The sequence below is a fragment of the Schistocerca nitens genome, chromosome 3 (genome assembly GCF_023898315.1).
Source record: "Schistocerca nitens isolate TAMUIC-IGC-003100 chromosome 3, iqSchNite1.1, whole genome shotgun sequence".
Classification (NCBI taxonomy): domain Eukaryota; kingdom Metazoa; phylum Arthropoda; class Insecta; order Orthoptera; family Acrididae; genus Schistocerca; species Schistocerca nitens.
This window is the reverse complement of record NC_064616.1, coordinates 834,335,985-834,360,520: the sequence shown is the minus strand read 5'-3', so window position 1 is coordinate 834,360,520 and position 24,536 is coordinate 834,335,985. Positions and strand designations below refer to the sequence as shown.

General features: G+C 45.8%; 1 protein-coding gene across 1 annotated transcript in view; it reads left to right on the top strand.

The window, feature by feature from the left end:
• LOC126248866 (uncharacterized) overlaps positions 1–24,536 on the top strand; it is a 351,682-nt gene that overhangs the window by 304,875 nt on the left and 22,271 nt on the right. Inside the window, exon 4 of the mRNA XM_049950308.1 lies at positions 9,925–10,159. Within this exon, the coding sequence (XP_049806265.1) occupies positions 9,925–10,159 (235 nt within the window). The remainder of the gene's footprint in view (positions 1–9,924; positions 10,160–24,536) is intronic.

The window sequence follows — 24,536 nt, the reverse complement described above, 5'->3', positions numbered from 1 at the left end:
ACATCCAAACCGTCATCGAACCCATCGTTCTACCATTCCTAGACCGGCAAGGGAACTTGCTGTTCCAACAGGACAATGCACGTCCGCATGTATCCCGTGCCACCCAACGTGCTCTAGAAGGTGTAAGTCAACTACCCTGGCCAGCAAGATCTCCGGATCTGTCCCCCATTGAGCACGTTTGGGACTGGATGAAGCGTCGTCTCACGCGGTCTGCACGTCCAGCACGAACGCTGGTCCAACTGAGGCGCCAGGTGGAAATGGCATGGCAAGCCGTTCCACAGGACTACATCCAGCATCTCTACGATCGTCTCCATGGGAGAATAGCAGCCTGCATTGCTGCGAAAGGTGGATATACACTGTACTAGTGCCGACATTGTGCATGCTCTGTTGCCTGTGTCTATGTGCCTGTGGTTCTGTCAGTGTGATCATGTGATGTATCTGACCCCAGGAATGTGTCAATAAAGTTTCCCCTTCCTGGGACAATGAATTCACGGTGTTCCTATTTCAATTTCCAGGAGTGTATTTACAATGCTAGCTATTACTAAACACTTTTCTTTGCAGCTTGGCATGGATAGTAATTTAGAAGTAAACTAAGTTTCAACAGAACCTGGACTTAAAATAGTTATCTGGATATTAGGATCAGCAAAGCTGTCATGAAAAGATCATTGTGAGGAGCCCATCAGTGGCATTAGGAGAGGAAAGCTAGTTTCCATTGACTTCATGTTACCACTGCTCTGTCTGACACTGACAGAGCAGACACAGCACTTCAATATCTACACTCATGCTCATTAATTAAGCATAATGCTGATAGATGGTGAAACAACGCTCTGGTGGGCGGTTTGCGGGTTTAAATCACCTTGCGGTATGACCATGCGGTGCATTTAACCTGCGGTCGTCGCACGGTGGCGCTGTCAGCAGACCACATACACAGAGGAGTGTTGGTGCATGTCAGAGTACAGTACAGCGAGTAAGTGTGCAGACTTTTTCAGACGTGCAAACGGTGACTGTGTGTAGAAAATGGCTCAAAGAACACATATTGATGACGTTATGAGGGATAGAATACTCAGGCGACTAGAGGCTGGTCAAATACAGCAGGTTGTAGCACAGGCCCTCCGTGGCCCACAAAGTGTGATCTCAAGATTATGGCAACGATTCCAGCAGACAGGAAACGTGTCCAGGCGCTACAGTACGGGACGTCCACAGTGTACAACACCACAAGAAAACCGATATCTCACCATCAGTGCCCGCAGACGGCCACGGAGTACTGCAGGTAGCCTTGCTCGGGACCTCACCGCAGCCACTGGAACAGTTGTCTCCAGACATACAGTCTACAGACGACTGAACAGATATGGTTTATTCGCCTGGAGACCTGCAAGGTGCATTCCACTCACCCCCGGTCACAGGAGAGCCTGTAAAGCCTGCTGTCAAGAACACAGTACATGGTCATTGGAACAGTGGTCCCAGGTTATGTTCACGGACGAGTCCAGGTATAGTCTGAACAGTGATTCTCGCCGGGTTTTCATCTGGCGTGAACCAGGAACCAGATACCAACCCCTTAATGTCCTTGAAAGGGACCTGTATGGAGGTCGTGGTTTGATGGTGTGGGGTGGGATTATGATTGGTGCACGTACACCCCTGCATGTCTTTGACAGAGAAACTGTAACAGGTCAGATGTATCGGGACGTCATTTTGCATCAGTATGTCCGCCTTTTCAGGGGTGCAGTGGGTCCCACCTTCCTCCTGATGGATGATAACACACAGCCCCACCGAGCTACCATCGTGGAGGAGCACTTGAAACAGAAGATATCAGGTGAATGGAGTGGCCGGCCTGTTCTCCAGACCTAAACCCAATCGAGCACGTCTGGGATGCTCTAGGTCGACGTATCGCTGCACGTCTTCAAACCCCTACGACACTTCAGGAGCTCCGACAGGCACTGCTGCAAGAATGGAAGGCTATACCCTAGCAGCTGTTCGACCACCTGATCCAAGTATGCCAACCCGTTGTGCGGCCTGTGGATGTGTACATGGTGATCATATCCCATACTGATGTCGGGGTGCATGCGCAGGAAACAGTGGCGTTTTGTAGCACATGAGTTTCAGGACGGTTTTCACAACTTATCACCAATACCGTGGACTTACAGATCTGTGTCGTGTGTCTTCCCTATGTTACTAGCGCCAGTTTTTTTTTGTAGTGCCACGTTGTGTGGCACCACATTCGGCAATTATCCTTAATTTATGAGCATGAGTGTATATGCGCGAGGAAAGGTGCAGCATATCTCCCTAACCCCTGTGGGACTTTGTGAATGCTACGAACAGTGGGACTAATGGAAGGTGACGCTAACTGCATGTGACAGATTGAGAATTTGCGTCACCCAGAAAGCGTGTCCAGATGGCCGAGGTGGTTAAGGTAACCGTTCCAGAGAAGTGAAGCATCCAGGTTCGAGTCCCAGTCCGGCACAAATTTTCGACCGACACCACTGATCTATTTCGACGCCCGTAAGGCGACTGAAGTCCTGTTTCTCGTAATATTATGACCATTGTTCATCATGAGACTGATTGCCACCCGGTAGCGTGAGAGCAAGTAGCACAGGAAGGAAAGTAAGAGCATTTAAGTCGCGCAGAGATGAATAGCGAATCGTTTTAGTCAGGATACAGGCCGTAAATAGGGAAATCCACTGATATAAACGACTCTGACAAAGGGCAGGTTGTTATGACCTACGGCTGGGAACTAGGATCTGGGAAACAGCGAAGCTGGTCGACTGTTCGTGTACAACAGTCGTGGAAAGATCAGGGAGGCTGAGGGCTTGCCTGCTCTCCAAATTAGGACAGGAGGCGATCTGTACCCGACGTGGCGATAGAGTAGACATTGGTGAACCTTTCAACGCACATTGTTGAATATGAGACTTCGCAGCAGACGTCTCCAGCCTGTTCACTTGTTGAGTCACCGACATCTTTAATTATGATTGCAATGGGCACGATATAATCGAGATTCGACTGAGGATCAGTGGCAAAATGTTGTGACATTTACTTGGGCTTCCAGGAGATCTGAGGTAGTAATCGAAGGCACCATGACAGCTGCAGACTATAAACCAGCTGCATCCCTTTATGTTTTATGCCCACCCCGACGATGATGGCATCTTCCAGCAGAATAACTGTCCACGAGACAAGACCAGAATCATGCTGCAGCGGTTTAAGGAGAATTACACTCCTGGAAATTGAAATAAGAACACCGTGAATTCATTGTCCCAGGAAGGGGAAACTTTATTGACACATTCCTGGGGTCAGATACATCACATGATCACACTGACAGAACCACAGGCACATAGACACAGGCAACAGAGCATGCACAATGTCGGCACTAGTACAGTGTATATCCACCTTTCGCAGCAATGCAGGCTGCTATTCTCCCATGGAGACGATCGTAGAGATGCTGGATGTAGTCCTGTGGAACGGCTTGCCATGCCATTTCCACCTGGCGCCTCAGTTGGACCAGCGTTCGTGCTGGACGTGCAGACCGCGTGAGACGACGCTTCATCCAGTCCCAAACATGCTCAATGGGGGACAGATCCGGAGATCTTGCTGGCCAGGGTAGTTGACTTACACCTTCTAGAGCACGTTGGGTGGCACGGGATACATGCGGACGTGCATTGTCCTGTTGGAACAACAAGTTCCCTTGCCGGTCTAGGAATGGTAGAACGATGGGTTCGATGACGGTTTGGATGTACCGTGCACTATTCAGTGTCCCCTCGACGATCACCAGTGGTGTACGGCCAGTGTAGGAGATCGCTCCCCACACCATGATGCCGGGTGTTGGCCCTGTGTGCCTCGGTCGTATGCAGTCCTGATTGTGGCGCTCACCTGCACGGCGCCAAACACGCATACGACCATCATTGGCACCAAGGCAGAAGCGACTCTCATCGCTGAAGACGACACGTCTCCATTCGTCCCTCCATTCACGCCTGTCGCGACACCACTGGAGGCGGGCTGCACGATGTTGGGGCGTGAGCGGAAGACGGCCTAACGGTGTGCGGGACCGTAGCCCAGCTTCATGGAGACGGTTGCGAATGGTCCTCGCCGATACCCCAGGAGCAACAGTGTCCCTAATTTGCTGGGAAGTGGCGGTGCGGTCCCCTACGGCACTGCGTAGGATCCTACGGTCTTGGCGTGCATCCGTGCGTCGCTGCGGTCCGGTCCCAGGTCGACGGGCACGTGCACCTTCCGCCGACCACTGGCGACAACATCGATGTACTGTGGAGACCTCACGCCCCACGTGTTGAGCAATTCGGCGGTACGTCCACCCGGCCTCCCGCATGCCCACTATACGCCCTCGCTCAAAGTCCGTCAACTGCACATACGGTTCACGTCCACGCTGTCGCGGCATGCTACCAGTGTTAAAGACTGCGATGGAGCTCCGTATGCCACGGCAAACTGGCTGACACTGACGGCGGCGGTGCACAAATGCTGCGCAGCTAGCGCCATTCGACGGCCAACACCGCGGTTCCTGGTGTGTCCGCTGTGCCGTGCGTGTGATCATTGCTTGTACAGCCCTCTCGCAGTGTCCGGAGCAAGTATGGTGGGTCTGACACACCGGTGTCAATGTGTTCTTTTTTCCATTTCCAGGAGTGTATATTGAACTCACGTTGATGTATTGTCCGCCAAATTCTATTGATCAGATACATTTGGGACCTATTTTTGTGCGGGACCCGCGCTCACAAAGCATCGGCCCGAAATTTCAGGGAATTTCGTGACCTGTGCGTCGACATTTGGTGCGTTGTATCTCTGGAAACCTACCATGGACTGGCCCAATTTACCTCAGGCAGAATCGCTGCTGCATTGCGTTCCAAACGTGGATGTACATTCTATATAAAAAAAAAAAGATGGTCTAAAAGGTTTGGTTCATCAGTGTGTCTTGTCTCCTGTTCTTCCTTCAGCTGTTTTTCATTTGTTTTTATTGTAGGAGTTCTATTTATTGACGGATTCCCTGTAAGCTCCTGATATACTGTCTTATGTGCTGCCACGTGTAGTTCGCTCACGGTATGCCATTCTTGCAGTGTACACATCACACGGTTTCAGTTATCTTCTTGTTTGTATCTTGAATCTCTAGCTACAACGCAGCTACAAAAAGACGGAAATGCTACTTCAGTTACTCATAACTAGCACTATCAGTGGCGCGTAAAGGAGTTCAGTAGAAATCTTTGATCATTTGCTCAATAACGTGAGTTCCTCGAAAAGAACGTCGCCTTCCTTCAGGGATTCCCATTTGAGTTTCCGAAGCATCTCCGTAACACTTACATGCTGTTCGAACCTACCAATAACAAATCTAGCAACCCGCCTCTGAATTGGTTCGATTTCTTCCTTTAATCCGACCTGGTGCGGATCCAAAGCATTTGAGCAGCACTCAAGAACAGGTCGCACTAGCGTCCTATATGCAATCTCCTTTACAGATGAACCATACTTTACTAAAATTCTCCCAATCCCAATAAACCCAACTCGACCATTTGCCTTCTCTGCCACAGCGCTCACATGCTCGTTCCATTCCATATCGCTTTGCGGCATTACTACCAGATATGTAAACGAAGTTACTGCGTCATGCAGGACACTGCTAATGCTGCATACGAACATTACGGGTTTGTTTTTCCTACTCATCCGCATTAACTTACCTTTTTCTACATTTACAGCTAGATGTCATTCATCACACCAGCTAGAAATTTTGTCTAAGTAATCTTGTATTGTCACACTCATTCATCTTCGACACCCTCCAATATACCACAGCATCAGCAGCAGACAACCGCAGATTGTTGCCCACCCTGTCCACCAAATCACTTATATACACTCCTGGAAATGGAAAAAAGAACACATTGACACCGGTGTGTCAGACCCACCATACTTGCTCCGGACACTGCGAGAGGGCTGTACAAGCAATGATCACACGCACGGCACAGCGGACACACCAGGAACCGCGGTGTTGGCCGTCGAATGGCGCTAGCTGCGCAGCATTTGTGCACCGCCGCCGTCAGTGTCAGCCAGTTTGCCGTGGCATACGGAGCTCCATCGCAGTCTTTAACACTGGTAGCATGCCGCGACAGCGTGGACGTGAACCGTATGTGCAGTTGACGGACTTTGAGCGAGGGCGTATAGTGGGCATGCGGGAGGCCGGGTGGACGTACCGCCGAATTGCTCAACACGTGGGGCGTGAGGTCTCCACAGTACATCGATGTTGTCGCCAGTGGTCGGCGGAAGGTGCACGTGCCCGTCGACCTGGGACCGGACCGCAGCGACGCACGGATGCACGCCAAGACCGTAGGATCCTACGCAGTGCCGTAGGGGACCGCACCGCCACTTCCCAGCAAATTAGGGACACTGTTGCTCCTGGGGTATCGGCGAGGACCATTCGCAACCGTCTCCATGAAGCTGGGCTACGGTCCCGCACACCGTTAGGCCGTCTTCCGCTCACGCCCCAACATCGTGCAGCCCGCCTCCAGTGGTGTCGCGACAGGCGTGAATGGAGGGACGAATGGAGACGTGTCGTCTTCAGCGATGAGAGTCGCTTCTGCCTTGGTGCCAATGATGGTCGTATGCGTGTTTGGCGCCGTGCAGGTGAGCGCCACAATCAGGACTGCATACGACCGAGGCACACAGGGCCAACACCCGGCATCATGGTGTGGGGAGCGATCTCCTACACTGGCCGTACACCACTGGTGATCGTCGAGGGGACACTGAATAGTGCACGGTACATCCAAACCGTCATCGAACCCATCGTTCTACCATTCCTAGACCGGCAAGGGAACTTGCTGTTCCAACAGGACAATGCACGTCCGCATGTATCCCGTGCCACCCAACGTGCTCTAGAAGGTGTAAGTCAACTACCCTGGCCAGCAAGATCTCCGGATCTGTCCCCCATTGAGCATGTTTGGGACTGGATGAAGCGTCGTCTCACGCGGTCTGCACGTCCAGCACGAACGCTGGTCCAACTGAGGCGCCAGGTGGAAATGGCATGGCAAGCCGTTCCACAGGACTACATCCAGCATCTCTACGATCGTCTCCATGGGAGAATAGCAGCCTGCATTGCTGCGAAAGGTGGATATACACTGTACTAGTGCCGACATTGTGCATGCTCTGTTGCCTGTGTCTATGTGCCTGTGGTTCTGTCAGTGTGATCATGTGATGTATCTGACCCCAGGAATGTGTCAATAAAGTTTCCCCTTCCTGGGGCAATGAATTGACGGTGTTCTTATTTCAATTTCCAGGAGTGTATATGGAGAATAATGGCGGCCCTGTGACACCTCCCTGGTACACTATTGACGACACCCGTGTCTCTGATGAACACTCGTCGTCGAGGACACCCTACTGGGTTCTATAACTTGAAGTCTTCGGGCCACATATCTGTGAACGCATTCCATATGCTCGTAACTGTTTAACAGCCCGCAATGGGGCACCGCCGCGTGGCGTAGCCGTACGCTCTAGGCCGTCTTGTCACGGTTCGCGCGGCTCCCTCCATCAGAGGTTCGAGTCCTCCCGCGGGCATAGGTGTGTGTGTTGTCCTTAGCGTATGCTAGATTAAGTAGTGCGTCAGCCTAGGGACCGATGAGCTCAGCAGTTTGGTCCCATAGTCCTTAACATAAATTTCCAATTTGGACCACCGTGTCATACGCTTTCCGGAAATGTGCCTCCATAGTTCGAAGTATATCAAGTGAATAAAGAACAAGCTGGTTTCACACTAGCGATGCTTTCTAAAACCGCGATGATTCGTTGACATAAGCTTCTCGATCTGCAGGAAATCTGCACAATATGTTCCAGAATTCTGCAGCAAATCGATGTTAAGGATATCGGTCTGTAATTCTGCGAGTCCGTTCTTTTACCCTTCGTATGTACAGGAGTCACCTGCACTTTTTTTTCAGTCGCTTGGAACTTAGCGCTGAGCGAGAGAAAATTTTATGTCTACTCAGAAATCATTTTCTCTGAAAAATTCAGTCTGTTCTGTAGGCAGATAACGATTAAACACTACCACCAATATGTTAATTCTCATTCATTTCAAGCGACTGTGCCATTCATCATCATCATCATCACCATTTAAGACTGATTATGCCTTTCAGCGTTCAGTCTGGAGCATAGTCCACCTTATAAAATTCCTCCATGATCCCCTATTCAGTGCTAACATTGGTGCCTCTTCTGATGTTAAGCCTATTACTTCAAAATTATTCTTAACCGAACCCAGGTACCTTCTCTTTGGTCTACCCCGACTCCTCCTACCCTCTACTGCAGAACCCATGAGTCTCTTGGGTAACCTTGCTTCTCCCATGCGTGTAACATGACCCCACCATCTAAGCCTGTTCGCCCTGACTGCTACATCTATAGAGTTCATTCCCAGTTTTTCTTTGATTTCCTCATTGTGGACACCCTCCTGCCATTGTTCCCATCTACTAGTACCTGCAATCATCCTAGCTACTTTCTTATCCGTAACTTCAACCTTATTGATAAGGTAACCTGAATCCACCCAGCTTTCGCTCCCATACAACAAAGTTGGTCGAAAGATTGAACGGTGCACAGACAACTTAGTCTTGGTACTGACTTCCTTCTTGCAGAAGAGAGTAGATCGTAGCTGAGCGCTCACTGCATTAGCTTTGCTACACCTCGCTTCCAGTTCTTTCCCTATGTTGCCATCCTGTGACAATATGCATCCTAAGTACTTGAAACCGTCCACCTGTTCTAACTTTGTTCCTCCTATTTGGCACTCAATCCGTTTATATCTCTTTCCCACTGACGTTACTTTCGTTTTGGAGATGCTAATCTTCATACCATAGTCCTTACATTTCTGATCTAGCTCTGAAATATTACTTTGCAAACTTTCAATCGAATCTGCCATCACAACTAAGTCATCCGCATATGCGAGACTGCTTATTTCGTGTTCACATATCTTAATCTCACCCAGCCAGTCTATTGTTTTCAACATATGATCCATAAACAATATGAACAATAGTGGAGACAGGTTGCAGCCTTGTCTTACCCCTGAAACTACTCTGAACCATGAACTCAATTTACCGTCAACCCTAACTGCTGCCTGACTATCTATGTAAAGACCTTTAATTGCTTGCAAAAGTTTGCCTCCTATTTCATAATCTCGTAGAATAGACAGTGTGGCAGAGCGGTTCTAGGCGCTACAGTCTGGAACCGCGCAACCGCTACGGTCGCAGGTTCGAATCCTGCCTCGGGCGTGGATGTGTGTGCTGTCCTTAGGTTAGTTAGGTTTAAGTAGTTCTAAGTTCTAGGGGACTGGTGACCTTAGAAGTCAAGTCCCACAGTGCTCAGGGCCATTTGAACCATTTTTGAACAGACAACAACTTCCTCACCGAGTGAGGTGGCGCAGTGGTTAGACACTGGACTCGCATTCGGGAGGACGACGGTTCAGTCCCGCGTCCGGCCATCCTGATTTAGGTTTTCCGTGATTTCCCTAAATCACTCCAGGCGAATGCCGGGATGGTTCCTCTGAAAGGGCACGGCCGACCTCCTTCCCCGTCCTTCCCTAATCCGATGAGACCGATGACCACGCTGTCTGGTGTCCTTCCCCAAAACCAACCAACCAATAACTTCCTCCTAGTAACCCGGTCATATACCTTTTCTAGATCTATAAAGCATAGATGCAATTCCGTGTTCCACTCGTAACACTTTTCCATTATTTGCCGTAAGCTAAAGATCTGGTCCTAACAACCTCTAAGAGGCCTAAACCAACACTGATTTTCATCCAATTTGTCCTCAACTAATACTCGCACTTTCCTTTCAACAATATCTGAGAAGTAATGTGTAAATGGCCAGCATGCAGCCATATGTGCAAATAAATAATTCCACATCTTTGGATATACTATCGTATATCGTATATCGTACACATGTCGAGTAGATCACGTGATTAACGAAGAGTGGCGGTTTCAGATGCCGCTGACGGAGAAGTCGCCCAGCTTCCTGAGCGTGCTGGAGGTGGACGACCCCAAGCTGTGCGTGCTGCTGCACCTCATGACGGCCATGGAGCCCATTGAGCCGGTGCTGGAGTCTCCGCTGGCGCGGCCGCTGGCGCAGCAGAAGACGGCAGCCTCGGACCTGCTGTGCGAGGTGGGCAGCGCCAAGACCGCCAGCGAGGGCATGCTGCTCTCCAACATGGAGAAGAATGGTGAGCTGCGCATTCAGTGCTACGTTATGCACTGGTACTACTAGTATTCAAGCATAACGAACAAAAAGTGAGTCATACTCAGCATACATCACACCACCCCTAGACTTGATAGTCGCCTCCATTCGGCGAGGAAGGGATTTTACAAATTATTCACATATGACGCATCCATCTCAAACCACGCACTGGTGATGAGATCCCTTATAGAGGTACCAAATTGCTGATTTCTACGTTCGACCCATCATCCTCAACTGTCCCAGACATTTTCTGTGGGATTGGGATTCAGTGGACCAGTTGAGGTGTGATACGATGCCTGAGTGTTTCTCAAAACAGGAACGTACACTGTCCAGTTACATTAAGGAGCCATGCCGACTCCAGTACTTTGGCCAGCTGCGCTATGTTTCTCGGATGAGGATCAATGGCAGGAACAGCCCAATCGAGGTGGCCCCACAGATACTCGACTGAGTTTAAACCCGGTGAGTCTGGTGGCCAAGGGACTACGGCAAACTCATCCTGGTACTCTTTGAGCCACGCACGTACACTGAGAGCTGTGTAACATGTTGCACTGTCCTTCTGGTAGGTGTCATCTTGCCGAGGAAAAATAAACTGCATATAGTTGTTGACATGATCCTCAAGGATAGATGCATACTTGTGTTGATCCATTTTGCCTTCAGAATGAGGATATCACCCAGGTAATGCCACGAAAACATTCCCTAGACCATAAGGCTCGCTGCTTCCGCCTGGAACCTTTCGGCGATTGTTGCAGGGTGTTTGCTTTCAGACATTTCACGCCATACCTGCCAATGCCCATCTGTCCGACAGAGTAAGAAACGCGATTCGTCTGAGAAGGCCACCTGTCACCACTTGATGGACGTCGAGTTACGATATTGGCGTGCAAATTCCAGTCTTCGTTGACAATGAACAGCAGTCACCACGGGTGCATGAACCAGGCACTTGCTTTAGAGCCGGCCGATGTGACCGTGCGGTTCTAGGCGCTTCAGTTTGGAACCGCGCGACCGCTACAGTCGCAGGTTCGAATCCTGCCTCTGGCATGGATGTGTGTCATGTCCTTAGATTAGTTAGGTTTAAGTAGTTCTAAGTTCTAGGGGACTGATGACGTCAGATGTTAAGTCCCATAGTGCTCAGAGCCATTTGAACTTGCTTTAGAAACATATACGCAGTAACGTTTGCTGAACTGTCGTTGAGGAGACAATGTTGTTAGACCCTTGGTTCATGTGGGCAGTCACTTCCTCAACAGTTGCACGTCTATTCGCACGTACACTTCTCTGCAGCTGTCGCTCACCTCTGTCATCTATGGCCCGTGGTTTACTACAGTTGCTTTGGTGAAAGGTTTTGCGTAGTGCCATTCTCCATTACACTGTATACTTTAACCACGGCAGAACTATTTACAAACTTAGCCACTTCGGAAATGCTTCCAAGTCAATGATCTTGCATTTTTGGACGTCCGGTAATCATTCCATTTTTGCATTACTACGACTTACCATTTTCGTGCCCCCCCCCCCCCCCCCCCCCGACACGCTGTATATATTCTCCACTGCTAGTGCTACCACGTGCCGTTTGTGAGTGGTTATCGCGCGTTGACGTAAAACATAGGAGGTCGTCACATTAATATGACTGGACCGTGTAAGTACGCGGCCCTTTTTACATTCGTTTTGTCATCTTCGAAGACGTAGTGTCCACAGCATACTCATCATGAATGTGTGGACGTAAGGACAACACCTAGGCAGAGAGAATGTTGAAATAAACTTCCTCTTTCATTTTGACGGTAACGTGAATGACTGGGCACAAGTATTCGTACAAGAAAGGTCCCCGAAACACCGCAAAACCGCCTGAACTACACCCTCCACACCCTGTGGGCTAAACACGTCGTTGGTTTGTCGGTGCAATCTATTACTTGTATCGTTTGAACAGACATCAATTTCGACTCGTTGGACCACACTACACTCCTTCGATCAGCTACTGTCGAATTTCTGTGTTGCTTGGCCCACTGAAAGTGTGCAGCTATATTATGTATCACCCTGAGATATGTCATATTGCAAGGTAACTATCTCCCATTTGATTTCCCAAAGCATCAAAAACGGCTCTAAGCACTATGGGACTTAACATCTGAGATCATCAGTCCCCTAGACTTAGAACTACTTAAACCTAACGACATCACACACATCCATGCCCGAGGCAGGATTCGAACCTGCCACCGCAGCAGCAGCGCGGTTCCGGACTGAAGCCCCTAAAACCGCTCGGCCACAGCGGCCGGCCCCGAAGCATCTCCGTGGCACTTATGCGTTCTTCTGACCTGTCGATAACAAATCTAGCAGCCCTTCCCTGAATTGCGTCGATGTCTTCCTTCAGTCCGACCTGGTGCTGATCCCAAACAGTCGAGCATAACTCAAGAATGGGTCGCACTAGTGTCCTACATGCGGTCTCCTTTCCAGGTGAACCACCCTTTTTGTCCAATAAGCCTATATTCCTGGTGTTTGATGGTGAGATGTCAGGCGACAGAGATGCCATAAAAACACTAATACTCATCGTTATTCGTGGGATGCTTTTCATTCCTCACCACACGTGGCCTGTGGAAATTGGCAGCCAGTGGTGCGTATTCAGTGGATGCGAGGTAAACATTGCTTAACCAGCAAAAACTGGAAACCAATGGAAATATTATTATTACTTATTATTACTTATTATTACTTATTATTACTTATTTTGGCCGATAAATGCAACTTTATGCCATATATTTGCATTACGACTGTTGATTTCTCATGACTCTGAGCAACCGTTGGAACTTCGCGCTCACTGCACGATAGAATTCAAGTGAGGACTGATGTTTTCTGAACGGTCTGTACTGGCGACCGCTGAAGCTCCGGGATGCGTGGCTAACCTGCTACCCGCGGCCACCGGGCCCCGCACTTGGGTGATTGCAGGCCTTACTGTGGGGTTACGAGATCTAACACTTGTATTTTCCTTTGCGGTGCCACGGAAAGCTCTCTCGTAGTTGAGGCAAATGACTAATTACGCATGTGGTAGGGCCTACATAGTTTTACGTCACCCCAAACTCATAGATTGCTTTAACAGTTTGAGATTAACATCGCATGGATTTACTGCAATTGGCGGGAAGGCAGCTATCCTAGGTCGATGCGTAACGTAGTTCTGAGCAGAGAAAGCGTGCAAAACAAAGCAGCGTTGTGATTGTGCAGTCTGTGGAATTCTGCCGCACAACTTTGCCACTCACTTTTTCCAAGAAAAGCGAAACACAACACAATAGGGTAGACCTACATCACAGTTATGTAACAACTAAGGTGAAATCTTGCATATGGCATTTCGATACGCAACTTTACAACAGCAACGAGTGCCTGACGGGATATCCTAATACGCAAAAGCTATGTTGTTGGATCATGATAATTGTTGATAAATGACAAATCCATCGGAATAGCGTTGATTATTGTGACATGGCTAACGTTCATTAGGCCATTAAAAAGCATAACTGCTCTTATAAGTATTCCCTCTCCATAATCAATGAAAAAGCATTCGGGAGGACACGAATTAATTGCATTTTGGCTGGGCAGGAGAGACTTCATAATTTAGAACGTGATAATCACATACGAAAGAATAGGGATATAATGAAACGCTTAACTGTTCTATTTTTTCTTTTTCTAGTTCACAGTACGTAGTGAATCACATTGGTGCCTTAATAAAGACAATTAGTTGAATACTTACATGCCATCAGTGAATTAGACGAAAAGCAAAAACATCAGTTAAAATATTCTTCTGTTTTTACAGGAGTATCAAATCTGATAGAGAATGACTTCACTTCTTGTTGCAAACGCTATCATAAATAAAATAAGAAAGGATATTGGTGAATCCAGTTTTGCCTCAGTACTCCTGGATGACACAACTAATGCGAATAATTTTTTGCAGGTATCCTCAGTATTTCCCTACGTCACAGTCGATGGTCAAGTCCATGAAAGATTTTTAAAATTTATGAACAGCTCTGATGACAGAAAAATCGAGTTATTATGTCATATGTGCTGCAAGTGATACACGACTATGGGTCCAATGAAAAACCAATCACGCAGTGTAAAGATGGAGCTGAAGTTATGGCTGGTAATTTGTACCGATTGCAGTCTAGACCAAAAACATGTTTCCTCCTGCAATGTTCGTTTACTGCTTCGCTCATGGACTGAATTTAGTGCTGTTGCGAGCCATGTCAAAAATTAAAGAATGCGGGTACTTTCTCCTGAGTTTGAATGGCCTTGCTACTTTTCTTCCAAATCAACCAAATGAATCAAGGCTGTAGATCAAGACGAAAAGAAACGGTTGCTTAAAGTGTCTGTCACAAGGTGGAGTTCTATGACTCGTCTGGTTCAAACCGTATACGAATATCGCAGTATACTGGTTTCAGTTTTCAAGAAGAAAATGTATCCAGATTGGTAGGCAAACAAGAGTCTCCAATGGGCTGCTAAGAGTACTGGGGCAATATGCGAACACCATAGCACCCATGTGTTCATTGCGCTGGCAAAATTTAGACGCATACTCGCGTAAAGAGAGGCATAACGTGGACATACCTTTACAGCATAACTTACAACGAAAATGTTAGGAAATTTTAAATTGTCAAAAGTTTAGAATGACCAACATTTGGCAAATAAGTTCTACAGGAATATTTAAAAACCACAGAAGCTCGTTTTTCCTGTCGTAAGAACTTGTGCAATGGCCCAGGAACAAAAAAAGAAGGTTCGGTTACTATGTTTGTAAATGTCACCACGAAAAATTAATGTATATCATGCATGGTGGGAAAATACTTGGAAGATAACTTCGAAAGAATGGGTAGAGCGCCTTGAAACGAACTTGTAATGCAGTCGAATTAAACGATGCAGAATATTGCACACGCTAAAGTGCAACAAACGCTCTTTATCACACAGTAAGTGTGGATACATAATTATCACTTGACAGTTCACAAAACTAGTCCACACTATTTGGTCGTAAAATTGAAGGCACGTCACGAGAAATATCCAGGCAGTCCGTGGTCACGTAAGTCCGTCAGCATCCGTGTAATTGCAATCCAAAGAGTTGTCCGAGTGAGATCCTATAACGAGCGTGGCACATATGCACAGCATCAGTGAGGTAAATATAATAACACAGCACAATACGAAGTGAGTTCATAACAGCAAAGTGACCGGTTTTATTTCCTGCCTGACGTCAGGGGCTAGGGACATGCAATTGCTCAAAATGGTTCAAATGGCTCGAACCACTATGGGACTTAACATATGAAGTTCTGAGGTCATCAACTACTTACACCTAACTAACCCAAGGACACCACACACATCCATGCCCGAGGCAGTATTCGAACCTGCGACCGTAGCAGCAGCGCGGTTCCGGACTGAAGCACCTAGAACCGCTCGTCCACAACGTCCGGCTGCAATTGCTCGCGGGTCGTTTTTAACGGCTGCAGGTGGAGTCTTCGGCAGCTTCTATACCAAGTTATCGATCTCACTGTCTAAGGACACAGATGTAACACAGAGGGGATTGGTTTAGAGAATGAGACACTAAAAGCAGGACACAGGTTTTGCTATTTGGGTAGCAGGATAACAGATTATGGCAGAAGTACAGAGAAAATAAAATGCAGATCAGAAGTAGCAACTAGCCGGCCGGTGTGGCCGTGCGGTTAAAGGCGCTTCAGTCTGGAACCGCGTGACCGCTACGGTCGCAGGTTCGAATCCTGCCTCGGGCATGGATGTGTGTGATGTCCTTAGGTTAGTTAGGTTTAATTAGTTCTAAGTTCTAGGCGACTGATGACCTCAGCAGTTGAGTCGCATAGTGCTCAGAGCCATTTGAACCATTTTTGAGAAGTAGCAACTAAAACCTGACGGCAAGGCATTGGACCTAATGTCGGTCTTGGGTGCTTTTGTCTCCGTACAGTCGCGGCAGAAATGTGTTCCTCGTACACCACATACCAATCAGCAGCTGTCTGACTCACGGCAGACCAGTGAGGCTTTGTGGAGGTTGTTATTGTCCTGTGTGGCGATTTCCAGGTGTGAGAAACACTACCGCTACCGTACTTAAAAATGTCTCTGAGCACTATGGGACTTAAAATCTGAGGTCATTAGTCCCCTAGAACTTCGAACTACTTAAACCTAACTAACCTGAGGACATCACACACATCCATGCCCGAGGCAGGATTCGAACCTGCGACCTCATCGGTACTACCGTGCTGAAGACCCACTTTAAACACTAACGAACCGGAAACCTGAATTAACCCATGCGCTTTGTACCGGTTATCATCGCACGTTCAATGTCGATAAACTCGCGACGTGCCGCCATGTTGACAACACATCTATCTGTAACGGACTGCTCAGTCACCCTGTCTATTAGTCGACCAAAATATTATTGCACCTGGAAGCGGGGCCGCTTCGGTCAGCTTTATCATGAGTCAATGCGTAATCGGTGTTCCGGAGCGAAGCAAGGAAGCAAGGCGGTACAATTTCAGTAACACAACGAAAACTACGCTAACCTCGGTGGCTAGAGTAATGAAGTGAATGGTCCATTGCACAAGGGGGAGACGCCAATTTCTTCATCTGCTGTACCTGTTCCACTGGAATCCGTTCCCAAATCACTGTCGTCGTCATGTGCTGCATATTCATCTTGACTCAGACCAACATTGATTATTATATTCTCTACAGCTTCTTCTAGTAACCCATCTCTGCTCCAATATTCATTTAATATCCTTTTACATGTTCGTAAGCTTTTAACCAATAATATTGAGCAATCTCAGACAAATACTTTTCGTTTTTTGTTTTGTAGTAGGTAAATTAATGGAAGAAACGTTTTTCTGCACTTTTTGTTTCATTGTATACCATATTAGCTCTACTAGGTTTCAATCACAGTGAAATCAACGGCATTTGCTTTAAAAATAGGCTTTGGCTTATTGTAATGCACAATTTGTAAATGCAGATTCCTTGTTAAGCTCGGTTCAAAAAAATGGCTCTGAGCACTATGGGACTCAAATGCTGAGGTCATTAGTCCCCTAGAACTTAGAACTAGTTAAACCTTACAAACCTAAGGACATCACACACATCCATGCCCGAGGCAGGATTCGAACCTGCGACCGTAGCGGTCTCGCGGCTCCAGACTGCAGCGCCAGAGCTCGGTTCAACACTGAGTTTGTTCTGAATGAGCCATTCAATTGCGTCCTTTTGCGAGTTGCAATAGTGGGAGCATTATTTGTCTGAACAACATGATATGGTGCTTTACCAAGAACAACAGTACTACCAGCTGGCATATTAGGAATCAGTTTCTATTCTAACCATCTGCGATAATTATCCCCATTTATATCATTGTGATAATCATGGGTTTTAGACTTCGAATCATAAATTAATTCTGCTCCCTCTGTGGAACCCATTGCTCCTCAGCTTGGACAACAATAGCTTTCTGGCCTGCACTGCTGTCAGCCATTTCACACGAAACTTCTTCATGCTGACACCACTTTGCCGTCGTATAATGCGTATGCAACCACGATTCATCCCTAAATACCACTGATGTATTAGGTCCTTTTTCAGTATTTCTGGCTGCTGTCAAGCATTCCATGCGCTTTGCAAAAATGTCGGAACGTTCTTTTAGGATAGTTCTCCTTTTTTTACATTTTTTGAAAGTGACTCCTCTCTCTTTCAAAATTATCAGTAATGTTTTCTTCCCCCACTTCAAAGTTTTTTCATTGATTTCTTCTGCTTTCTTAAAGCCTTTAAAAATGGATTCTACTGTTCTTTCTGACTTCTTCTCGCTGCCCGATAGATCACCTTTTGTAGAAGTATCATTCCCTTTTTTCTCCCTGGAACAATTGTTCAACTTTGAACATAAGCTCTTTTTCACCTGAATGTGTCCACTTTCGCGACGTCTTCCTCTGTTTTCCACTCTCAGGGATGTTCACGATTGGAGATATCAGCGTGCTGCACTACGGACGATATTTCACGAAGACACACGAGCCACTTCACAACTGACCTGAAAGCGTTGACAATGGATGCGTTTTCGTTAGTCACGACTGTGCTAGTTTACTGTCACGTCACCATATGTCTCGGATAACGACCGCGGGGTCCAGGTCCAAAATTTCGTGGGTGGGTAGTAAACTTGTGCCACAAATGGTTCAAATGGCTCTGAGCACTATGGGACTCAACTGCTGTGGTCATCAGTCCCCTAGAACTTAGAACTACTTAAACCTAACTAACCTAAGGACGTCACACACATCCATGCCCAAGGCAGGATTCGAACCTGCGACCGTAGCAGTCGCACGGTTCCGGACTGCGCGCCTAGAACCGCGAGACCACCGCGGCCGGCAAACTTGTGCCACACACCGTATCTAGGGTGTGGTGTGCGTACTGTAAGACCTTCGGTACACACACAATCAGATTATTTGACTTGTCGCTCTAACGAAGTAGGCGAGTGTCAGCAATATGTCTCGTGGTCTTATCGTGGCGTGTTTATCTTCTGCCGTTAGGTCAGACGATAGAAATGCCACTTGCATGCTTAGAGTAGCAGATTGACGGTGACCAGCTTTAAACAGAACTTGATTAATTTTTACACACATTTATTAAAATAATAAAAAGCATAGACATTACGTAACTTGATTGTGGATGCTGTTTACAATTGAAATCTGAAGTTCCTTTGGTCTTGGTACGTTAATCTTGTTCTCACATATCTCTGATACTTGAGAGAGTGTCTACACATTTATCTTCATGGCTATATACAGGAATATGGTAATCTTATTAGGTGCAGACTAAAACTTGACTACAGACTGGTACAGACAAATGCAGACTGGTACAGACAAATGCAGACTGGTACAGACTAATGCAGACTGACTAATCGGAGGTCTGTACATTCGTTATAATACCTCGCGTGTTCAGGTATCACTGCACGAGTGTGATCTGCGAGGAGAAAAGGTTCTACGTTAGCAGCAATCTCATTTGGTGCGTTACATATTAATACGCGGATCGGCGGAAGCAGAATTTGGTCCGTCTCTAAGGCAGCGCCATCTCATAGTGCGGAGACGGACGAGCGCTGCGTCTGCGCTGTTGTGCTTAACGGGGCGCGCTCTAGTGGGAAAGTTGTGTACGCGCTGACTATGCGGAACTATGTACACAACATAGGGACAACATTCGCGGTCATACACGGCACGTCTTTAAATGGGACAACTCTACCCGTGGCCTTTGGCCATAGAATTTAAGTTCACATCAAATATAGATTTAGGTTTCAGAAACTACTGTCTGAACACAGTTGTCAGGAAAGTAGCCTCGTACGGAATTTGGACATGTAGGATAAACAGCACAGGTAAGAAGTGAATACAAGTTTTTGAAGTGTACTGTTACATAACAATGATGAAAACTAGATAATACGTTACCCATAAAGAGGTACTGAATTGAGTTAGGGAGAAAAGATCTTTATGTCATAACTTGGCTAAAAATATAGCCACGTGTTAAGACATCAGTAAAAGCCAATTTGGTAATGCAGGGAAATGTGGGTGATAAAATTGTAGAGGGAGGCTAAGGTTCCAAAACAATAAGCAGGTTCAAATGGATGTCAGATGGAGTAATTATACGGACATGAGACTTGCACAGGAAAGAATAGGGTGGAGAGCTACATCAAATCAGTCTTCGAACTGCTGACCACAGTACAACAAATGGGAATCCAGAAGAGCCTCTCAAATGAGTTTTCCATTTCATAAGCACTGATCAAGTAAAACACAGTTGACAACAAATGCGCCGCACGGGATCAGCCGAGCGGTCTCAGGCGCTGCAGTCATGGACTGCCGCTGGTCCCGGCGGAGGTTCGAGTCCTCCCTCGGGCATGGATGTGTGTGTTTGTCCTTAGGGTAATATAGCTTAAGTAGTGTGAAATCTTAGGGACTGATGACCTTAGCAATTAAGTCCAATAAGATTTCACACGCATTTGAACAACAAATGCAACAGTTCCTTAAACGTTTTCGAACACCCTCATGACGTTACAAGAGGTAATAATTTGTCCTTTATTCTCCACGTACAGTCCGTGACGAACCACGGCCCTGTCAAAAAGAAAAAAAGAATAGCTGTTCTTCAAGCAGAAACAATTGTGTTGCCCAGATGCGAAGAATGAGTTAATTACTTCGTTGGACCTTTTTCATCTTTGTGCACGATTGTTCTGAATAACTTCCTGAGTCACATCCACAAATTTTCAGGCATCTGCACAGTCCGACCGATTCGTGTTTCTACAGGAGCTTCGCAGTGAGGAAGACGTTACCCCGTTACATGTGATAACATCTCACGGAGTAGTAAAGCTGGCAATCTTGCTGAAGAAAGAAAGACATCACATATTGAATGGTGTGACCACGGAACTTTTTTCTGCTGCAGCATATCGAGGCAGAAGGCAACAAAAAAAGGTCTGCAAAATCTCTTTGATACGCCGTTGCTCGTTTTTATGTTTTTATCAAGAGAGAGAGGCGGTCGGAGTAAATAACAGCACAAAAATCACAGTATATGTTATTGAGCGCATTGCATAGTATTCGATGATATGCCTCGAATAATTTTGCCTCGTTCTCCTGAGAATGACATCGCTTTTAACGCAGCGGTAGGATTCATAATATGCGAAACGCTGCCAAGTGTTGAAAAATAAACGATTCGGGATCTGGCATCCATTCAAACTACAACGAATGATTCATTCATAATGAATAGAACCTCAGGGGCTGCAGGACCTCGCCGATTGAAGGAGACATAGCGACACTGTATATCTATAGTGAAACAGTAGTTGGTTTGCGTGACTTACGACTTCCACGAACCCACGTTTGCATGTTTCGTGTACGGTTACGGCAGCTCGGTTAGCGTGGGAAGCTTCGAAGATCTGATATCACGCATCCAGACAATACAAGCGTACTGTTTGACTGTAATGATATATATATCGATATTGCACTGAAACGGGAAATGTCATGTACCAGTCTTCTGAACAGTCACAACTGTGTGTTTCCGTTCCGTGGTACGATTTATTTATTTAATCATTTGATGTTAGCAACTGACAATTCCCAAATCATATATTGTACAGTCATTTCTCAGACATCACACAACATCACGATGAGTATTCAGGCTCTACCACATTCATTTTATGAGTGTGCGAATGCATAGAGTTCTGCAAACTTTAAACTTAACTCATGTGTAATATCCGAGAAAGTAAAATTATTTGTTTTTGTTGAGGGATGTCCCAGCAGTCTGAATTAGACACGAATTCGACCTATCCACAAAAGGGGCAGACAAGATGAGATAAATTTTCCGTCCAGTACCAATGTTACCAATTGTTTCGAAGATATGTGAGTGAATGGAGTGTAATCAATTAGAAAAGTATAACAAATCTCGTAAATTCATTAGGAATAAGCAGTATGGATTTAGGACGAGATGAAACACTGTGTGCCCAACTAACGAACTAATCACTAAAATAAGCAAATGTTGGATAACAAGTTGTGCGTATCTAGTGTCTTTTGTGACGTCCACTAATGCATTTGATACGGTAAACCATAAGCTGCCGCTTCAAAAAACAACTGTTTATTGCTTGCATGGAATATCTTAAAGCTAGTTTTCATCCTATTTCAAAAATAGAAAGCTACAAAAGAGTGAGCAAGCTTGTTCTAGCTGAAAGAAGATAGAAGCAGGTGTACATCGTGGATCCATACTAGGCTCTTTACTCTTCCTGTATTACTTAAACGATACTAGGCCCGTTACTCTTCCTGTATTACTTAAACGACATCTCATGTAAGATAAACTCAGAAATAATTCTACATCTACATCTATAAACGTAACAATAACGAGCATCAAAACGGATACAGGGATTAGTGAACACAAGGTTATCGTAGGGAGATTGAATATAGTAACCCCCAAACCCTTCAACAATAAACGAAAAATATACCTACTCAAAAAAGTAGATAAAAATTCACTTTTCACATTCCTTCCAAATTAACAATATAGGTGTAGACCAGGTGTGGCTTGAATTCAAAGAAATAGTATCGACAGCGATTGAGAGATTTATACCAAATAAATTAACAAACGACGGAGTTGATCCTCCTTGGCACACAAAACGTGTCAGAACACTGCCGCAGAAACAACGAAAAAAGCATGCCAAATTTAAACGAACGCAAAATCACCAAGATACGCGATCTTTTACAGAAGCTGGAAATTTATCGCGTACATCAATGCGAGATGCTTATAACAGTTTCCACTATAAAACTTTGTCTCAAAACCTGGCGTAAAATCCAGAGAGATTCTGGTCGTATGTAAAGCATGTTAGCGGCAAGACACAATCAGTGCCTTCTCTGCCTGTTAGTAGTGGAGATAATATTGAAGACAGTGCTGCAGAGTTACTAAACACTGCCTTCGGAAATTCCTTTACCAAACAAGACGAAGTAAACATTCCAGAATTCGAATCAAGAACATCTGCCAACATGAGTATCTTAGAAGTAGATATCCTCGGAGTAGTGAAGCAACTTAAATCATTTAATAAAAGTAAGTTTTCCAGTCCAGACTGTATATCAATTAGGTTCCTTTCAGAGTACGTTGATGCAATAGCTCCATACTTAAAGATCGTATACAACCGCTCGGTCGACGAAAGATCCGTACCCAAAGAATGGAAAGTTGAACAGGTCACACCAATATTCAAGAAAGGTAGTAGGAGTAATCCACTAAATTACAAGCCCATATCATTAACTTCGATATGCAGTAGGATTTTTGAGCATATATTCTGCTCGAACATTATGAATTACCTCGAAGAGAACGGTCCTTTGACACACAGTCAACAAGAATTTAGAAAACATCGTTCTTGTGAAACACAACTAGCTCTTTACACACACGAGGTGTTGATTGCTATTGACAAAGGATTTCAAATTGATTCCGTATTTCTAGACTTCCAGAACGCTTTTAACACTATACCACACAAGCAGCTTGTAGTGAATTTGCGTGCTTATGGAATATCGTCTCAGTTATGTCACTGGATTCGTGATTTCCTGTCAGAGAGGTAATAATTGACGGAAAGTCATCGAGTAAAACATTTGTGATTTCTGGCGTTCCCCAAGGTAGTGTTATAGGCCCTTTGTTGTTCCTTATCTATAGCAAAGATTTAGGAGACAATCTGAACAGCCGTCTTAGGTTGTTTGCAGATGATACTGTCGTTTATCGTCTGGTAAAGTTATCAGAAGATCAAAATAAATTGCAAAAAGATTTAGAAAACTAAAGTCTGTTTGGTACGAAAATTGGCAATTAACCCCAAATAGCCGGCCGGGGTGGTCGAGCGGTTCTAGGCGCTTCAATCTGGAACCGCGCGACCGCTACGATCGCAGGTTCGAATCCTGCCTCGGGCATGGATGTATGTGATGTCCTTAGGTTAGTTAGGTTTAAGTAGTTCTAAGTTCTAGGGGACTGATGACCTCAGAAGTTAAGTCACATAGTGCTCAGAGCCATTTGATTTGAACCCTAAATAACGAAAAGTGAGACGTCGTCCACACGAGTGCTAGAAGGAATCCGTTAAACCTCGGTTACATGATAAATCAGTCAAATATAAAGACCGTAAATTCAGCTAAATACCTAGGTATTACTATTACGAACAACTTAAATTGGAGAGAATACATAGAAAATGTTGTGGGGAAGACAAACCAAAGAACCAGAGACTGAGTTTTATTGGCAGGACACTTAGAAAATGTAACAGATCTACTAAGGAGACCGCCTACACTACTCTTGTCCGTCATCTTTTAGAGTACGGCTGCTTGTTGTAGGATCGTTACCAGATGGGGTTAAAGGAGTACATCGAGAAAATTCAAAGAAGGGCAGCAAGTTTTGTATTATGGCGCAATAGGGGAGGGAGTGCACTGACATGATACAGGATTTGGGGTGGATATCATTAAAACAAAGGCCTTTTTCGTTGCGGCAGAATCTTCTCACGAAATTTCAATCACCAACTTTCTCCTCCGAATGCGAAAATATTTTGTTGACGCCGATCTACATAGGGAGAAACGATCGTCATAATAAAAGTAGGGAAATCAAAGCTCGCACGGAAGTATATAAATGTTCGTTTTTTTCAGCGTGCTGTTCGAGATTGGAATAATGGAGAATTATTGTGAAGGTGGTTCAATGAACCCTTTGCCAGGTATTTAAGTGTGATTTGCAGAGTATCCATGTACATGTAGATGTAGACGTAGATGTAGAATAAAATACGGTCCAATTTCAAAGACTACATGGTAAAAACTACAGAACCTAATACTGAGAAGTACTTAAAAAGCCAATGTTATTAAGTGTGAAAGAATTTCTAAACAAGGAAGACAAGTAGCAGACATTCAAAATTTTTACGTTCTAATCTCTGTGTATGTGTGTCTTAT